Below are 18,524 nucleotides of genomic sequence, written 5' to 3'. Positions count from 1 at the left end.
TGCCAAAAATAAAATGAAACTGCCACTATGATTTATCAGATAACCATGAATACGTTTCCATTTTTATCTTATTTTAAACTCTTGCCAATTGTCAAATACAACATTTGTAAATGTATGTCAACAGAGCAAATCCGGACATGAATACTATTGAAAATGCTTCAACTTGGGGAAGGAAAAAAGAAAAGTTGTTGTCTTTAACGAATTAACATTCAAATTACAAGACCAAGAAGAATGATAAAATGGGAAATATAAAATATTCACTTATATTAATTGCTCTGCACTACCAACCACAGCCATTGGGAAATTGGTCTATAACATCCAGCTCTCAAAAATGTAAAATTAAAGATACAAATAGTAAACATTTGCAAAATTAGAGGAGCTTCTTCCTCTCAAAATATGTCTTGAGGTGCCACAACTGCAAACCAGCCACTGATAAGCAAACCACAAGTGAAAGCAAACTAAGTGCAGCCATTTTGGAGTTTGTTGATCTATTTAGTTGTTGCATTTCTTCCTCCCTGAAACATCAATAGACAAGGCCAAAATTTTAAAAATTACAAAGGAACGGATATTGGATAAAGTTTTTCTTATACAAAAAAGCTAGGCCTGTGTTGTTTAACTTTAACTCTAGCAGCTAACAAACTAAGAGGACAATTGGCCTACCAAGACTACTATCCACATTGAAAGATTTGTATCAAAACAAAGCATATCTAAAATTTATGCTTTCAAGGTTCAAAACTTGATTTTGACTCTAAATGGTTCTTGCTCCTCTCCATGCGGAAAACATAACAAATACACTATCCTGTTATTTAGAATCAAGAAACTTTCAAGAATTCATCTCTTGCAAATATTTTTGTTTTCCAAACAAAGCCTATAAAATTTCAACTACAATGTATTGACAGTGCCAGTTGTACCATGCCTATCTATCCAAAAGTAATACATGTTGCTTGTAGTAATCATAGCATAAGTGTTCCCACAAAAAGGGAGGGAGGGAGATAAGGACCAGTTCTTGCATTCATACCTCTCACGAAGATAAAACATCTCATCATGAATGGATGTGACTGTTTCGTACAATTTCTTCAATTCAATTTCCATAACCTAGCACAAGAGATGACATTCACACATTAACATCTTAACATTAAAATCTCATAGAGTTGGCCAATAGGATGTCGAAAGCTCATGAGCTTCCAGCATTCATTACAAATAGCAAAGATCACTCATAACCAGCATCCTACATTCCAAGAAAAAAAAAAAAAAAACTTTAGCCTCATTTGGAAGAGCAAAACCAATTTAAAATGGGCAAAATGAGATTGTTAGCCTTCAAAATCTTGAAGCTAAAAAATTGATGGAAGATTAATGGCTTAGTTAAAATTCAAGAGTTCAAATCTAGTCATTATTGGTTCACAATCTACCAACAGTCTTACATTCCTATGCTCTGGATCATATCAGATACAGACAAGCAGCATGAATTAAGCCCAGAAGTATCTGATACCCATTGTTTAAATAACTCATAAGAATCACAATGTCATTGAAATTTATAGGAAAATTAAATTTTGTCTATTAAGCCAGACAAAAAAGCACAAATACTCAGATGACATAAGCTAAAACTGTTAAGAAAGATTGCATAAAAGCAGCTCTTTAAATTACTACTCTAAAACACCTCTAACCTCCAAGAAAACGAATAAATAACTGGAATATAAACAGATCAAAGGTCAATCATAGCTCACTTCTATTTGGCCCTTCTTAGCAACTTTAGACCAATCCTTAGCGGAAACTCCAGTTTTCCACTCAAAATCAACCGTCACTGTAGTTTCTGGCCTGTGTTCATCGGCCCAAAAACAAGTCGTGTAGTCACCAGCCTCAGCGGCAGTGAATGCAAAATTACCCGAATCCACATGATCCCCAAAATGATAAGTGCTCCCATATGGCGATGTCACCTATGCCAAACCATCGTAATCACCAACAAATTAGAATCATAACGAATCATACTTCTTCTTCAACATGCAACATTTTCTCCATTAGCCCAACAAAAAAAAAAAAAAAAAAAAAAAGAACAAACAAACAAACAAACCCAGATAAAATTACATGATGAAATTTGCTGTTGAAACTTAAAATAAAATTGGGGTTTACCTTAACGGTAAGTTTATGGGAATCAGGAATAGCATCAGCCTCGTTGGGAAGAACAACGTTATATTTTCCCACAGTCATTGAATTGCTCTTTATATCCTCTCCTATGCATTTGGTATTGCCTGAATTCAGATCGAACCGCATTGATTCTGCAATTGTGAAAAGAATTCCTAGGGCTGTTATAATGAAAAGATTTAATTTTGCCATTTGGGATTTTCTGGGGAATTAAGGTTTTATAGATTGAAGGTATTGGAGACTATGATAAGAATGAGATCTGTTTCTGTATATTGTTTGTGTCACGTCGGAGAAGATGAAACGAAATGCATGGCTTCCGTTAGCGGAGCCCGATCCCAAGAACACTGCACTAACATTTCTATAAACGTGTCAATTTTTCCATCTACTGAAAAACATTCTAAATATATTAGTCAAATAAAAATGACTAATTCATACTTTAATTACTTAGAAAAAAACTTCAAATGTAGTGGAGCTTAAAGAATTTTATTAAATTAAAATAGAAGAAGAAATAAAGAATTTTTCAGAAATAGGAGAACTCTTCCAAAATTAAATTACGATGGCTAATGGCAGAATGTTCTTCTGGTTAGGTTACACCTTGTCATTGACATAACCTGTCAATTTCATCTATTTGCTTTGGCATTTGCAGCCATCTATGCTTGAATTTTGAACCAACCAACTTCTTTTTTCTTTTTTCCCGACAAGAACTAACCAGCTTTGGTCAGCTATCAATAGTTCTATTCATTAATTGCTGTGATTAATTTTTTTTTTTTTTTTGTCTAAACCGTCTTAAATTCAAATAACATTAATCTATTTGTTTAATCTAGATTTATGTCAAACGATCGACAATGTGAGCTTTTCTCGAAATATAAAGGGTAAATGCATATTTAAAATTTTAAATATGAATACTTAAAAATTATGAATAAATTAAATAATACTAAGACTACAAATTTCGAGTTCAAATTTTAATGAAAATGAAATAAAAGGATGATTTTGAAACAGAATTTGGGATAATAATAAGAAGAAATGGTTTAATATAATTTTTTTTTTAAAAAAAAAAAAATTCATAACGCGTGCTGTCTGTCGATAGCTGGACCAAGTCTCGTGCCGTATAATGGAGTGGACCCCTTGGAAAATGCAATCATCCAAATCCAACCTTCACAATTTCTGGTTTACGCTAATTGATGCTGCTGTGCTGTGCTGCTCGCTCCACAATGCCACACAACCAAAGTACGGCTTCTTATCGCTTCCTTCAGATATCAATGGCCTTCCAATTTCCTTTACCCCAATGTTTTTTTTTTGAATTAACTTCTTTCTCCAACAAGTATTATCATTGTTGTCATCCAAACACGTTTAAAATTCGAATTCTACATTCAATGATTAGAATGGAAAAACAAAAATATGATCCAAAAGTGAGTGTAGGGTTTTGATAGGTGTGACTGATTTTTCTTTTGGTTTTTTCTTTTTCTTTTTTATATTTCTATGTTTGATAGTGACATATCATTGTTAGATAGATACTGTTTTTTTATATTGTCAAATGATTATTTATTTTTCTCCTGCATCTTTATAGGTTTGATTTTGAATGCTAGGAGTTCAGGCCCTACTGATCCATTCAATCAAATAAATTAAATTTTCATTGTTAAAAATATACCAGTGTGCTGAGTTATCATAAGATTTTGACGTAATACCTTCGTATGTTTTAATAAAAATCAAAATCTCGAAACTCAACTATTATAAAAACAAATATAAATTGAAATTATTTCTAGTATTATGAAATCTTGAATTTAAATGGCTTCTTATTAATTTAATTTTAATTTTAATTAGTTAAATAAATTTTTTTGAAAAGAAAGTAAAGTTATTGATGTTTAAATTAATTTTTTAATAACAAAATAAAATTTTGCATAATTAAATCATAACTAGAAAAAGAGTTGCTTGGTTTTTTTTATACGAAATGGGAATTATGTTTGAGTTTGAATAACAAACCATTTGATTAAAATTAAATTAATTTACGCAATAAAATCAAATTTATTTCCATGTTTAAAAAACCTTTCCAAGTTCCTCTAGATTTTGGAAATTTAGTGACATAATTGTTAGCAATAATAGATCTAAATGGGCTGCAGAGTTATTATCCCTTAAAATTATAAATTTATTTTTAATAAATTGTTACATTTAGCCTAATTTTTTTTATAAAAATTTATAATATAATATATTCTTTTAACTTCTAAAATTTTTAACCTTTCTGACACAAAAAAATTCTGAACTTACAACGTTGCGTCCCACATTGCTTGTTTGGAAGTGCATCATATTTAATGTCGTCTGCGACCTGATGGAGACATGACATTGGCTCTGGCTTTCTTTTTGCCAGCCTGTAATGGGCCGAGCAAAATGGAAAAAGGAAATGGCTTACATCTCTACATTTCATTCGAATGGTTTACCCTCTGTAAAATTTACTTCTTGTAAAATTTAGTTAGAGGTCAATCAGGTTTAACCTCGTACCGAGTGCATTGAAGTGAATATGAAAAATCTGAGATATCTCTCTCAATCCTGAATTGAAAGTTTTCACTTAAACATACATAAATTATCAAATTGAGTTAATCCAAGTAGACAAGGCCTTCAAGTAGTCTTTTAAAAGCAATTAACGATAACCTTAATAATGGCTAAACTTTCATTGCCTTGGCGGAAATCCTTACAGAGGAAATGGTAAAGAAGGTGGTTTCTGCAAGTTCTTTATATGATCTCTTGATTAGCCCTTCATTTCATGTGACAGTACAAAAACCCAAGAAAAACAACACTGGTGATTCAATTATCCATTGAGAGGTCTTTAACTTTATGTTCATCAACATTTGTGCTAATCAGCAGAAACATTTGATTCCTGAGTAAGATGAAGTTTGGGAAAGAATTCGCAGCACAGATGGTACAGGAATGGCAAGAAGCATATATGGACTATAACTATCTGAAGAAAATCTTAAAAGAGGTCTTGCAATTCAAACAAAGAAATACTCCATCTTCCATGCCAGCAGCAGCAACCTCAAAAGGTTCTTTGAAGAGAAGGGTATCTCTCTATAGAGCCTTCAGTGGCCTCACAAACCGATATAGGGGCTCTCCAAGAAAGAATGCCAATGAAGATGAAGTAATATTAATAAGCGCAATGGAAGAAGAGGGAGGAGGAGAAGGCCGTTACCAGACCATGTTTATGAATGCATCAGAGGAAGGAGGGGAGCGTGAGCTTTTGTTCTTTAAGAGGCTTGACGATGAGTTCAATAAGGTGGTCAAGTTTTACAAGGGAAAAGTTGACGAAGTTACGGCAGAGGCAGAGGACTTGAATAGACAAATGGATGCTTTAATCGCGCTAAGGATTAAGGTGGAGAATCCAGGGCTTGCAGGAGCAAATATGGGGAATCTTGCCACCAACAGGGTTTCCTTGAATACCGCATCAATTGTTCATCCTATCAATAGCAGTACTAGAAACCCAGGTTAGGGAAAATCCTTATTGTGGATAATTAGTTTTTTGTTCTTTTTATTTTTGTCTTTTGGTTATACATGTAAATTTACGTTATTCTTCGATTTGAAGAATTGTCCCATATGGAAGTGATTCAAGAAGTTGAAATGAGCACTGAAACAAATTCAGACGATGATAAGAAAGTCAGTGATGCTGAGAACTCTGCCTCCAGTAGCCAGGGGAAAACCACTTCTAACGTTGAAAGATTTAGACCAGCTTCATTAGAAGTTTTGGATCATGTAAAGATCAATGTTGAACCTGAAACTCCTGTATCTACCATGAAAAATATCATTGCAAGTTCGAAATCAGACTTATCCTATAGCAAGGAAGAATTGAGGAAAGCAGAGGAGCTTATGGCTCGGGCTTTTATAGTCTTCTACCAAAAGCTTCGACTTCTGAAAAGCTACTGGTAATAATGCGATGTGCTCTTGGAGTTCTGACTGAGTTTTACTTGTATAACTGACCATGCGACTAAATGGTGTTGCAGCTTCTTGAACCAATTAGCATTCTCCAAGATCATGAAAAAATATGACAAGGTAATAGAGCTTCTACTTTTGATAATAAAATATTAGCTGCAAGTTTTGATTCCATTGTACCAATTTGTGTTAACTGCAGATCACTTCACGGAATGCATCGAAAGCTTACCTAAACATGGTGGACGTTTCTTATCTGGGGAGTTCTGAAGAGGTAAGACAAATAGTTCGTCATATTTGCTGGAATGAGTTGTGCTTTGGACACTGTCTTTTCCCCCTTTTTTCCTTTTTTCGTCTCAAAATGTTCCTATGCAGGTTACTAAGCTCATGGAAAGGGTGGAGGCTGCCTTCGTTAAGCATTTTGCAAATGGGAATCATAGAAAAGGGATTAACATTTTAAGACCAAAATCTAAAAGGGAAAAGCATAGAACCACATTTTTATTGGGTAAGATCAGTTTGTAACTGAAAATTCAAACTTGACTTGCCGGAAAAGTATTGTCAGTGCTGTCTAGTATCGTCAATTCTCTGCTTCTAACTGCAGGTTTCTTCTCTGGATGCTCTTTGGCACTTGTGATTGCAGTTGCTGTGCTAATACATGCTAGAGATGTTCTCAATAGTCCAGGAGGTCCAACGTATATGGAAAACATATTCCCATTGTACTCGTAAGTAGTTGGAAAGTACTAATAAGATTATTGGATGCCACTTTCCTGTTTACTATGATAATTTTGCTTCTCTCTGTTGCAGATTGTTTGGATTTATAGTCCTGCACATGATGTTGTATGCTGCAAATATATACTTCTGGAAACGACACAGGATCAATTATGCATTCATATTTGGCTTCAAGCAAGGAAGAGAATTGGGTTATAGAGAAGTCCTACTTCTTGGTTCAGGCCTGGCAGTGCTTACACTTGGTGGTGTCCTCTCAAATTTGGATATGGAGATGGACCCAAGAACAAGCAGCTTCAAAGCAATTATTGAATTAATACCCTTGGGCATACTTACTGTAAATTTTCTATAGTCCGATGCTTGAATCATCATTTCTATTGATCAAGTGTATATTTGCCTTCTAAGCCTAAACTGATGTTTGAATGCAGCTTGTGCTTCTAATAATATTCTGCCCTTTCAATATAATTTACCGGTCAAGTCGCTTCTTCCTGATCCAATGTGCTTTTCATTGTTTACTTGCTCCTCTTTATAAGGTAATAAGATTAAGATTTCCAAAAACATAACAGTGGATTTCAGTGAGAGTGGTCTTATTTTTGTTCCCTTTATGTTTCTGTAGGTTGTCCTCCCAGATTTCTTCTTGGCGGATCAGCTCACTAGCCAGGTTTGAAACAGTTCCAACTTGAAAATGGAGATTAAATTCCAAACACTTCTGTTGTTTCCTCAGCTTCCTTATTTGTTCTGTTCACCACAACTGAATTTCAGGTGCAAGCATTCAGAAACTTGGAATTCTATGTCTGCTACTATGGTTTTGGAGACTTCAAAAGGAGGTCAAATAGATGCCACGAAAGCAAAGTTTTTGAAAGTTTTTATTTTGTTGTTGCAATTATCCCATATTGGATCCGTTTCCTTCAGGTATCTCTGACAGCATTTCTTTCCTAATCTTTTCCCTTCTCCTTTTCAACAATGGTTTGGTACTTACAACATTCTATACTGTTTTAGTGTCTTCGCCGATATTTTGAAGAAAGGGACTCAATGCAAGTGTATAATTCAGTAAAATTCTTTTCAACTATTATTGCGGTTGTCGTGAAAACATTTTATGATCTGAAAAGGGGAATGATTTGGAAGATCTTGGCCGCAGTCACCTCAGGTTTTGCAACCATTATTAGTACATATTGGGACATTGTAATAGACTGGGGTCTTCTGCGTCAAAATTCAGGAAATCCATGGCTTAGAGACAAGCTTGTTCTACCAAACAAAGGTGTTTACTTTGTAGCAATGGTAAGGAAACATGTGAATCTGTCTCTGAAAGTTCCTAACTGACGACAGAACATTTTTCAGTTTTGTAGTTGGTTCCTTCCTAAGTAACAATAGCTTCTGGTAAATGGCAGGGCTTGAATGTTGTGTTAAGACTTGCTTGGATGCAGACAGTGTTGGGATTTAGAGAAGCACCTGTCCTGCATAGGACAGCATTAACGGCAATTGTTGCCTGCTTGGAGATACTTCGGCGTGGCATCTGGAATTTCTTTAGGTAGGATATAAATCCTCCAAGTTTTTTCCTTTCATTTTCAGAAAAATTATCTGCTAATACTGAATTATTGTAAAAGGAGGAAGAACTTACTATGAAGTTGTATAAAAAAACTCAAAATCCAATGGTCCTAATTTCATTAATGCTGGGGGGGAGATTGGAGTGGCCCTTTCATCTCTGAAAATAAATAAATAAAATCAGGATCTTTAAAACAATATTAATGGACGTAACTTCAAGTTAAGATGACTGACCAGGAAAAGCTTGAATTTTATTTATCAGGTTGGAGAATGAGCACTTGAACAATGTTGGCAAGTACAGGGCATTTAAGTCAGTACCATTCCCTTTCTACTATGATGATGATGAAGACAAGAGCGTATGATCGTAGTAATATGATTGAAAAGCACTGGATTGACGCCCAATTTTCTTTCATCCCAATATTATTTTTCTCTTTTAATTTTTTAGAGATTTGTAAAGAAAAGGGGCAAAAAAAAAAAGAGAAAGTAAACCGTGTGATCACAAGCAGGATATCATGAGAGGAGTACGTGGCCCTGTGAGTTCCCATTTTTTTGTACTTTTCACATCCTTCTTACTGCAATTTTGTTGCCAGAAAACCTGCAAGTCACACCTTAACTTAGAAGGAAGGAAAGTAAAGGCCACATTTTCAATTGTATGAGGCTACTAATACGCTTCCTCAAAATTGTAGAAGCCAAGAAAAGCATCTGCAATTTCGTAACTTATTGCTGCTTAAAACATTTGGCACCTAATGATAATACAAACTGCTGCAGGAGACATTATACAGTTTCTTAATTGCTGTTTGACAAATCTTTGTTTCATAAAAAGAAAACAAGATAAAAAAGAGGAATGATAGGATACTGGACCAAAAATATAAAAGCTCTTAGACAGAACGCACATCTTCTTCATCAGACTCCTCACCATTATGTAGCATGGCTGAAGAGTTTGAAACTGAGTTATCAGTTGTTACAGCACCATTGTTTTCATCATCCTGGTTCTTGAAGAGAGATGAAAAAGATAGTGGATTGTAGGTTGAGCTTGCTTTTTGAAGGCCTCTTACAGCCTTCATTGCAGCAAGGGTGCTGCGATATATATCCATGGTGTCATCCCCAAGAGTTGGTGATGATTCGAATGAGATATTTGCTGGGTTATACTTATTCATTGCACAATTTGGCTGCTTTTGTGCAGCATTAGTAGATTCAACGACTTCTGCATGCAATGGAAATAGGAGTTCAAGATTTGCCTCACATTCATGGACTAGTCCCGTTAGAGATTCTGTAGTAAAAAAAGGCTGACGAAGCGCAAGTTGCGTAAAAGGTAGACGCAATAATCCTCCAGTTCGTTTATCGTACTTCTTCAAAATCTTAAGTAGCCCTAAAGAAGCAGAAAAATGAATATAATTTCAGGAACAGGTAAGAAACTATAATTCACCAACTCTTAATAGATGGAAGAGCAAGATATTACATACATATATATCTACTATACCTTATGTTTTAGCTAGTAGCTAAAATTTTTTAGAAGCACTGTCTCTCTATGAAAAGTGAGAACAGCCCTAACTACACAATTTAGGAGTAGAAGGGACAAATAAATTGATTAGCTAGATACCTGCAAAATTTAGGGAGCTATAATTTTTCAAAAGCACCATTTCCCCATGAATAGTGACCAAATCTTTACGAATGTCCATCATTTCTTCACTGAATTCACTCTCTGATGTAAAAACTCCATTCTTGCTGCTCTGTTCCTTTAGACTCTCAATTCTTTCCTTCAGTTCCTGATATAATTGCAAATATGAAAATTTAAAAAAAAAAGTTGAGGTAATTTGTGTTAAAATTACAGTTAGGAATTTTGTTTTCCTTCGTAAGAAAAAAGCAAGCAACGGTTTGATCAATAGACATTTGTTCAGATGTTAAAATATAATTCAATGTAAAAATTAGAGAACAAAAGTTGCTTTACAAGCCTCACAACCCTAATTCCAACTGCATCTGATCTGACCAGGATGCTCAACAAACACCTAAGGGCTCACACCATTTTGATAGAGAATTTTTACATTAGGGTTGGAGAAAACAATATAACAAAGTCATACTGTACAACAAAGAGTCAAGATACCTTAACAGAATAGCAACTTGCTGTACTGAATATGAATGTAATATGAAAAATAAGTGCACAGAATTTCTCACTCACTATTTAATGCTCAAAATATTTCTAGCCAAGCAATTAATAGAGTACAGCAAACTTGACTAATTGAAAGAAGCTTCTATGAGCATATAAAGAAGATTAGTGAAAGGAGCATGAAGAATTATTGGGTACTCCAGATGTACCACCTCACCATGCTAAGCTGGTCCACCAAGCCAATAGCATCGTAACAAGTACTCCCTCCATCCTATAATTTTTGTCCACTTTGCTTTTTCACACGTATTAAGAAAAAACAAATTTTTTGTTAATAACTTTTCAGTTGTACCCATCTTAAAGACATTAAATTTTACTAAATACTAAGAGAGATTTTGAGAGATTTCTTGAAAATAAGATAAAATTAAATAAAGTTATAAAGTCAATTTATATGTTACTTTAGTATAAAAAAAATGGATAATAATTTTAGGATAACTAGAAAAGGAAAGATGGACAAAAATTATGGAACGAATGAAATAATTAAAAAGAATTAGAAATACTCACTAAACTAATACTGACACTAAAAATTCCTGCTTATATGGAAGTTAAATTTAATTTAAATTATTTTAGTTACTTATTTGAATACTATTGGTTTCGTGTACCACCTCAACATGATGAGGTGATTCACCAAAGTATCTAATAATTTCCGATTCACCGAAGTATCTAATAATTTCCGAGATTATCTAATAATTTTCCGAGGAGCATCTATATTCATGTACCAAACACCAAATACTTGGTCCCTGGTATAGAAGTTTCTTTGAGGAATAAACCATGCCTTCAAAATAATCAATGGCAAGACAAGAACCTCCTATTATAAAACTCCATAACATTGAATGATTGATCCTAAAATTGAACTAGCTTTGCCAGATGTCCAGGATATTCTGATTAAGGATTTATTATTTTGCCTGGAGACCTATTGGCATCAATAAAATCTAAGGAAAACTTTGAGAATACATGTTACTGCTATGCTAGAAAAGGCTAACTTGAAAAAGGCCATAGCGGCTTTGCAAATTGAAGCATCAGGAATGGAAATTTTATGGGCCACTACTTGACCATTATTAAGCTAGATAAGTATCCTAAAGTTTGCATCTTTGCAGGAGTTCATGCAACATGATCGACGGTTAACCTGGTTGAATACATATTGGGAGGCAGGTAATCTCAAAGACATGCTGAAATATGAAATTTCCATTTCAGAGATTCCATTTTGAGAATAACAAGTAGTAAAAACTCATAATTCCCAACTATTGGTATATCTACGAATCCCAACCAGATATTTTCTTGCAATGCCATGCCTTTCACACTTTATCACTTGTGATTTGCTCAGCCTCAGAGAAAATTCAAAATGCAATGCTTCTCATATCTGGTGTATTATTTCCCCAAATGAACATGGCAAAATCATCTAATCTAATTGCCTAAAATCATTTTTTCCCATAAAAGCACTTTTTTATAAATAAACTAGCCAGGCATTATAACTAACATTCTCATTCCAGCCTTGTGAATTTGATTGTCCAACAATATAACCATTGAGCATCTATGACAAATTGACAATTATTGGTTTCAAAACAATGCTTTGTATATTTGCTCTGATTCAGCAGATACCCAAAAACCAGAACAGCATTCCTAACTTCATTCATCCTCTTGTAATGCTATGGGCAAAGCCTCTTCGGTTTCCACTCTTACTGTCTTATGGCTGGGGGAGAGAGAGAGAAGAAGAAGAAGAAGAAGAAGAAGAAGAAGAAGAAGAAGAGGAAGAAGAAAAAAAACACCTTTTTGAATTTAGAACTAGAGACGATGCTTCCTAATCGTCTGCATACCACTTGCCTTGCTATTCTTGATTCCTTCACTACTTGTCTTAGTTCCAAACATCCAATAAATTCGCATTCATGTCCATACTTTATACCCTGATTATCCGAAGAAGTTAAAGATTCTAGGAAGGCACAAAAACCCAAAAGCTTATCAATGAGCTGGGATTTTTCTAGACTCATGTTAATGACTATGGTATACACCTCCACTTAAGTCAGAGGAAAATATCATTACAATCCCACAGTTATCTCACATCAAAATTGGAATAAATTGAATTAACCAGTAAATATATGTACGAAAATCAGAAACCCACATACGCAAAGCAGATATATAAGACAATATGTAGCCATGTCAATCAACAAATATAGTGATTGCAAAAAAGAACCTGAAAACGGATAATGAAGTCTTCCTCTTTATCAACAAAAAAATCATTGAACTTGTCGAGCTCTTCATTTAAAATCCTAATAAACCATTCTTGGAGGAGCACCAAGGAGCTGTCTGTACCACTCTCAGGCCGAGGATGATCAGCAGAGGCAGGGGGAGGCGGAAATAGATTGGGAGAGCCATCAGAAGTTGGAGGAAACTGCTTGAGGAGTTTCTTGAGGGGCTTGTAACAAAGAAATTTGTCCCTCCACTCCGGCAGGGTTTCCTCAAGGTGGGTCTTGAACTCCTTCCCAAATTTCATTGCTTATGCTTGGATTTTCTTCCTTGATTATCTCTATGGGTTGCAGGTGTTAACGGTGATTTTCTCTGCATATTTTACTAGCACATATAAATATGCAAAAACATTGTTTTTAATTAGAAAAAAGAAAAAGAAAATAAAAAGTCCAAAAGGGTAAGAAGGAATTTTCAATTTTGAAGGAATTGGATGAGTGGGAATGGATAAGGGAATTAATTTAGCAATGTAGGCTCAGATGGTGCAGGCCTTGGTATGCTATTTTGGTCATATATCAGTATCATCATTACAGTGGATGGCATCTTCTGTTTTCTTTAATTTTTTTTCCTTTTTAAATATTTTTTATGATGAAGTCAATTAGAGTTTATTCCTAGGTGCAGATAATAGTATCTTTGTTTTTTTTGGTAAACTGCAATTTAGTCCCTCTGATTTAGTGAAATGTAACATTTTGTCCCTCTGTTTTAAAAACCCTTCAATTTAGTCACTGTAATTTTTAAAAACTATGCCATTAGTCTCTCCCGTTAGATTTTCAGTTAAATCACAGTTAATTTTAATTAAAAAGACTAAAATACTCATTCTCTCTCCTTCCTCTTCTTCTTTTTCTTCTTCTCCTTGTTCCCTCCTCCTCCTCCTCCTCCTCCTCCTGTGTTTGATTTCATGCAAGCAGCTGCGCAAATAAGCTAATGAAAACAGCAACCTCAAGAGCAGCATTGACATTCCGGATGGCAGTATTGGGTTTATTCATTTTGATGTAAACAGTAGCCGTAAAATATCATGTACACCCAAAACTAAACAATTAAAACAAGCAAGCACACACCAATTCCAAACTAAGAAAACTATCACCATCTCCTCTTCTTCCTCTTCAGGCTCTGCTTGTGGACCTTCCTTATCCTCAATTTCCTCGTCGCTCTCATCCACGACATAGCTCTTCTGCAATACCCCAAAGTACACCGGATATTGACATGTGGAGAATTAAAAACACAAGCAGAAAACAATCGATTGAAAGAAGAGGATTTCGCAATGGGGTTCGCTTGGTGGTGGACTTGAATGCCGAAGTGGCCATTTGGGAGGAAGCAGGTGAGGTCAGGAGTGAAGAAGCTGTTACGGGTATTTTAGTCTTTTAATTAAAATTAATGGTGATTTAACTGAAAATCTAATGGGAGGGACCAATGGCATAGTTTTTAAAAATCACAGTGACTAAATTGAAGGTTTTTTAAAATAGAGGGACAAAATGTTACATTTCACTAAATCAAAGGGACTAAATTGCAGTTTACCTTTTTTTTTTTTTTAACTAGGAGCACTTGCAATTTACAAATTTCATTCACTGAAACTGAAGTCAAAGGGGTGTTACTGTTTTTTCACGTCACGAATATCAAAGGATACTAGTAAGCCAAGGAACTGAAGGTTTGAGGTTTCGGAATTGAATTGAAGGATAACGAATCCTTTATTTTAGTTTGATTTTAGTTTAATTTTACTTTAATCAAATTGAATTTTATTTTATTTAATCAAATCTAATAATTAAAATTTATATTTTAAAATAAAAATTCTAACTTAAGTTTAATTTTAATTTAATTTAAAATAACTTTTGGTTGCAATTCGATAACAGAAGTTTATATAAAAAATTTAATTTAATAACTTAATCTTAGTGCTGAAAACATATATTGATTAGATGGATTATTGAATAATGTATATTTTAAATTAGTTTATCTTAAGAACATATGATTTATATCGATCAAAAGAAAATATAATTTCAAATGCATATTTAGCACTAAGACTTAATGATATATTTTTAGCATCTTTATTAGACAGAAATTTATATCAAAATCTCAATAATACAAGTTGGATTTCAAATCTCTCTATCTAGGCTCAAGTTTATGAAGTCGAAGGAAAGATTCATAAATTCAAATTGCGTTAGAATTAGGGTAAACAAAGATTATGCCGTGGTTTCATTGTGTAACTTACAGGTCATTTTGAGTTTTAAAAAAAGACCAAGTGAGAGGGTGGAATTTTTCCAGTTTGTGGTCCCAGGTTTTGTTTATTCCCCAATTTAAGAGTTTTCTCAACCGTAAGCTAAAAGAATAAGCAAGAAAATAAATATATTCCTTTACTGGCACTTAGTGCTACGACATCAATGAAGTTCTAAACATCGAACAAAAGAGGAATGAGTTCAGCTCACAACATCAGCCGCTGTTCCTTTTGAATTGTTGCTTATGAACACTCCATAAGCGAAGCCGACCCAGATATTAGAGTTTTGGAGCCATCCAAAGCAACCATATAATCTTAGACAACTGAGGAAGGCATTTGCATGAGAGAGACCTGATTGAAACAAAGCGACTACCCTATTATATTCATTGCCAACTCAAAATTACTGGAAGTGAATCACTGGCAAAGATTCATCAACGAGTCCTTATCAAAATCACAATGCCTGAACAAACATTAACAACAAATAATGTCTTATGTTATCTGTCAATCACACTAAAACACAGAATTTGGTGATTAAACGTCAATTGAACCACCAAATAACCGAAATTGACAACAACAATAACAACGTCAAGAAAAAAAAAAAAAAGGATAGATGATGCGCCTAATATCCAAGCATGTAGTTGATTATTCATCCTTCAGATCTCCAAAGCATCGATTTTGAAGCTGAATTGCACCAAGTTGTCCAGATGAACCGCCCTATATACTCTCCAGGGCTTGAAGTATATCAGCCTTCAAATCATCAAAGTCTTCAACTCCAAAGCTGAACCGAATCAAGTTATCTTTAATCCCATAATTTTCCCTCTCTGATTGGCTAAGATCCCTGGAGCACAATTGAGAAAATTAATTAACAAGAAAACAGGTACATATTACATTAAATCTACATACAATTATTACAGTATTATACTGTGGCCAACATTTGTTAAGTTCTCAGACTACAGCCTTTTTGCAACTTTCTATGCCTGTCCATGATTCGTACAACGGATAATTCAGACAAAAATTTGTTCTTTTAACTTTATACAAAAGGTCCTTTACCCTCTTTCATTTTACTTGAACCAATTATGCCTTGTTCTTTCTAACCGATATACCCTTATAAAGAGGAGTCCAAATTTGCTTCCAAGACAGATTCACCGAGTCCAAAGTGAGTAAACTCAATAATTGAGGACAACATTTAAGTATTCCAATAGTATATATAAAGCTATAACATACCAGTAAGACATAATTGCTGGCTGATCCACAATGCTTTCACATCCACCAAAAGATGGTGCAATATATGGGATTTTCAATGCATCCACAAATTTTATTGTGGTCATCAAGTCTCCATCAATCTGCTCCATTAAACATACATGAACTTAAAAAACTTATGTGAAACAACAAAAGATGCAATACCAGCCATCGCCACATGAAGTCGAAAATGCTCACCTCAAAGCTCACCACACCACCAAAGCCAGTCATTTGCCGTTTGGCAATGTGATGTTCAGGATGACTAGGCAAGCCTGGATAATAAACGCGCTTCACCTGCCAATATCATTGCAAATTCTCATTTTAAGGATAGAATAGCTTAATTTCACAAGGAAAACAAGTATATGATTTATCTTCCCAAAAAGAAATTGTGTTCTGAAAGTTTTCAAGTTCCACACCATGAGTTACTAAGGGTGCCACCTGATTCTAAAAGATTACCCATTACAGTACCCTCATAGAAGTATTAATGTTCAATGTCACGGCAAAGGGGACTGAAAGTTGCGGTAAGAATTTCCCAGTATGCTATCACAACTTTTCACAGTTTCAGTCATACAGACATAATTCTATTATTGAAAGTATGATACACAAACACAAACTAGGTGTAAAATCAAGCTTCATATTATCTAAAATTACTTGAGCAAAAATGAGGGAAAATATTCCCTTCATTGCTACCATTCTCAACAGTTATAAAATTGATATGCTCATTCACTATAAACAAAGAATGATGAGTTCCTTTCAAAATAAAAAAAGAAGAATGACAAGTTAAGTTGCTTTATATGCAACAATTAGTTATAACCATATTGCAGGAATTTGTCAAATGAAAATTTACAAAAAGCTACATACCTTCGGATGTGCCTCTAAAATTTCGGCCATCCTCAATGCTGTTGAATTCTGTTGCTGTACACGAAGATGCAAAGTCTTCATGCCTCGGATGATCAGATAAGCAGCATTCTGTTATTTGGGGGGGAAAAAGAAAGAATAACTAGATGGTATTTGTCAAGGAGAGTATTGAGTGCAAATCTAAAATTTATGTAAACAATCATGCAAACATCTTTTTAGAAACACAGACATAGACATCATTCTATCGTAAAGACTGAATGTCCAAACTCCAGAAAGCAATACATCAATTTGAATCGCCTCCAAACTTGATAACATCATTGATATGAGTTGAAAAGGCAAGGATATAAAGAAATTAAGAGAAATAGCCTAGAAGCCCAATTAATCAAGACAACTCACCGGGTTGAGAGTACCACCCAAAATATGATGCAAATTACGAATTTCTGAAACTAACTTTGCGGAACCACTTATGCATCCTGCAAGCACCTGGAATAGGTAGTGGCGTTTAATACGTTGGGACAAAATATTAGCCAAATGTTGGTATCTTCTAACTAAGAAACCAAACAAGCTTTCAACCAAACCACACAAAAAAAAAAAAGATCAACAAGCTCAAACTTACATCATTATGACCACCAATGAACTTTGTTGCAGAGTGCAGAATAAGATCAGCACCAAGAGCAAGGGCCTTCTGATTAAGAGGGGTTGCAAAGGTACCATCTATGCAAACTAAAGCCCCCTTTCTATGGCAGAGCTCTGAAACCAACTCAATGTCAACACATCTGAATAATGGATTGGTAGGTGACTCCGTAAAGAAAAGAGAAACCTGCATGGAATTATAATCTGTCATTAAATAATGGTCAGAGAACTTTCAAAAGCATAATAAACTATTTCTTTTACTACCGACATTGTGCTTCTCAAGTGCAGATTCAAGAGCTTCCACATCAGCAGGGTCAATCACAGTGGCCTGCATAATTAATAATGATCAAAATCATAATCAGAAATTTAAAAATAAATATAATGCCATATATAGAAAGAAAAGGTGTTCTGCTAAGAGCTGTAAATTTAGATTCCCGATTTTCACACAACTTATACAAAAGAAAGGCAATAAAACTTTTCAATTATGCAGGAACCAAAGATACAGAGGACATTTTTACAATCAGAGCACAAGCAATAGCAAGTCAAGGAATAAAAGAAGTGGAACTGATACCGTGATTCCCATTTTAGGAAGAATAGTCTCAATGAATATCCTTGTCTTTCTATAGCAATCAGTGGTCGTCACAAGATGTCCACCAGCTGGAACCAATGCCATCAGCATGACTGTACTAGCACACATCCCAGATGCCATAATCAAAGTTGATTCAGCCCCCTCAAGTGCACTGGTATAAAGAGAAAAGCAGTATGCTTTTATTTGCTATTGAATCATACAGGTGTAAAAGATCACGTTAACAATGGAGATGAGACAAACCTTATCTTCTCTTCTGCGACTACTGTGGTTGGATTTCCATAGCG

The 18,524-nt window shown here is 34.5% G+C and overlaps 4 protein-coding genes across 6 annotated transcripts in view; 1 reads left to right on the top strand and 3 right to left on the bottom strand.

Annotated features, from left to right (window-relative positions):
* Window positions 1–167: 167 nt before the first annotated feature.
* LOC110610036 (transmembrane emp24 domain-containing protein p24delta9) lies at window positions 168–2,810 on the bottom strand. Its single transcript, XM_021749905.2, has 4 exons — window positions 2,128–2,810; window positions 1,725–1,934; window positions 1,019–1,095; window positions 168–515 (listed from the first exon to the last, which is right to left on the bottom strand). The coding sequence occupies exons 1-4, from the start codon at window positions 2,329–2,331 to the stop codon at window positions 371–373; spliced, it is 636 nt and encodes a 211-aa protein (XP_021605597.1). The 5' UTR covers window positions 2,332–2,810; the 3' UTR covers window positions 168–370.
* A 1,889-nt stretch (window positions 2,811–4,699) lies between these two features.
* Window positions 4,700–8,921, top strand: LOC110609757 (phosphate transporter PHO1 homolog 9). Of its 2 annotated transcripts, none has more exons than XM_021749547.2 (13): window positions 4,700–5,609; window positions 5,708–6,044; window positions 6,123–6,171; window positions 6,251–6,322; window positions 6,424–6,553; window positions 6,689–6,770; window positions 6,853–7,111; window positions 7,203–7,307; window positions 7,391–7,435; window positions 7,537–7,686; window positions 7,774–8,052; window positions 8,163–8,302; window positions 8,579–8,921. In XM_021749547.2, the coding sequence occupies exons 1-13, from the start codon at window positions 5,018–5,020 to the stop codon at window positions 8,676–8,678; spliced, it is 2,340 nt and encodes a 779-aa protein (XP_021605239.2). In that variant the 5' UTR covers window positions 4,700–5,017; the 3' UTR covers window positions 8,679–8,921. The 2 variants fall into 2 exon arrangements, with proteins under 2 accessions (XP_021605239.2, XP_021605238.2); XM_021749546.2 differs by having other exon boundaries at window positions 4,701–5,609; window positions 6,650–6,770.
* Window positions 8,922–8,999: 78 nt separating this feature from the next.
* LOC110609758 (SPX domain-containing protein 4) lies at window positions 9,000–13,165 on the bottom strand. Its single transcript, XM_021749548.2, has 3 exons — window positions 12,666–13,165; window positions 9,917–10,082; window positions 9,000–9,685 (listed from the first exon to the last, which is right to left on the bottom strand). Exons 1-3 carry the CDS (start codon window positions 12,963–12,965, stop codon window positions 9,195–9,197), a joined length of 957 nt encoding a protein of 318 aa, XP_021605240.1. The 5' UTR covers window positions 12,966–13,165; the 3' UTR covers window positions 9,000–9,194.
* A 2,111-nt stretch (window positions 13,166–15,276) lies between these two features.
* LOC110609102 (cystathionine gamma-synthase 1, chloroplastic) overlaps window positions 15,277–18,524 on the bottom strand; it is a 4,458-nt gene continuing 1,210 nt past the window's right edge. Inside the window, exons 3-11 of one of the 2 annotated variants that reach the window (XM_021748444.2) lie at window positions 18,481–18,524; window positions 18,223–18,391; window positions 17,920–17,979; window positions 17,635–17,838; window positions 17,415–17,501; window positions 17,022–17,129; window positions 16,359–16,454; window positions 16,146–16,264; window positions 15,277–15,759 (exon numbers count right to left, since the gene is read on the bottom strand). The exon at window positions 18,481–18,524 is cut by the window's right edge and continues 30 nt beyond it. In XM_021748444.2, the coding sequence (XP_021604136.1) occupies window positions 15,636–15,759; window positions 16,146–16,264; window positions 16,359–16,454; window positions 17,022–17,129; window positions 17,415–17,501; window positions 17,635–17,838; window positions 17,920–17,979; window positions 18,223–18,391; window positions 18,481–18,524 (1,011 nt within the window). In that variant the 3' untranslated portion in view covers window positions 15,277–15,635. The remainder of the gene's footprint in view (window positions 15,760–16,145; window positions 16,265–16,358; window positions 16,455–17,021; window positions 17,130–17,414; window positions 17,502–17,634; window positions 17,839–17,919; window positions 17,980–18,222; window positions 18,392–18,480) is intronic. The other variant, XM_043953967.1, reaches the window with a different exon arrangement.

Source organism: Manihot esculenta, chromosome 2 (genome assembly GCF_001659605.2).
Source record: "Manihot esculenta cultivar AM560-2 chromosome 2, M.esculenta_v8, whole genome shotgun sequence".
Taxonomy (NCBI): Eukaryota; Viridiplantae; Streptophyta; class Magnoliopsida; order Malpighiales; family Euphorbiaceae; genus Manihot; species Manihot esculenta.
The sequence above is the reverse complement of the archived record's forward strand: the minus strand, read 5'-3'. Positions and strand labels throughout refer to the sequence as shown.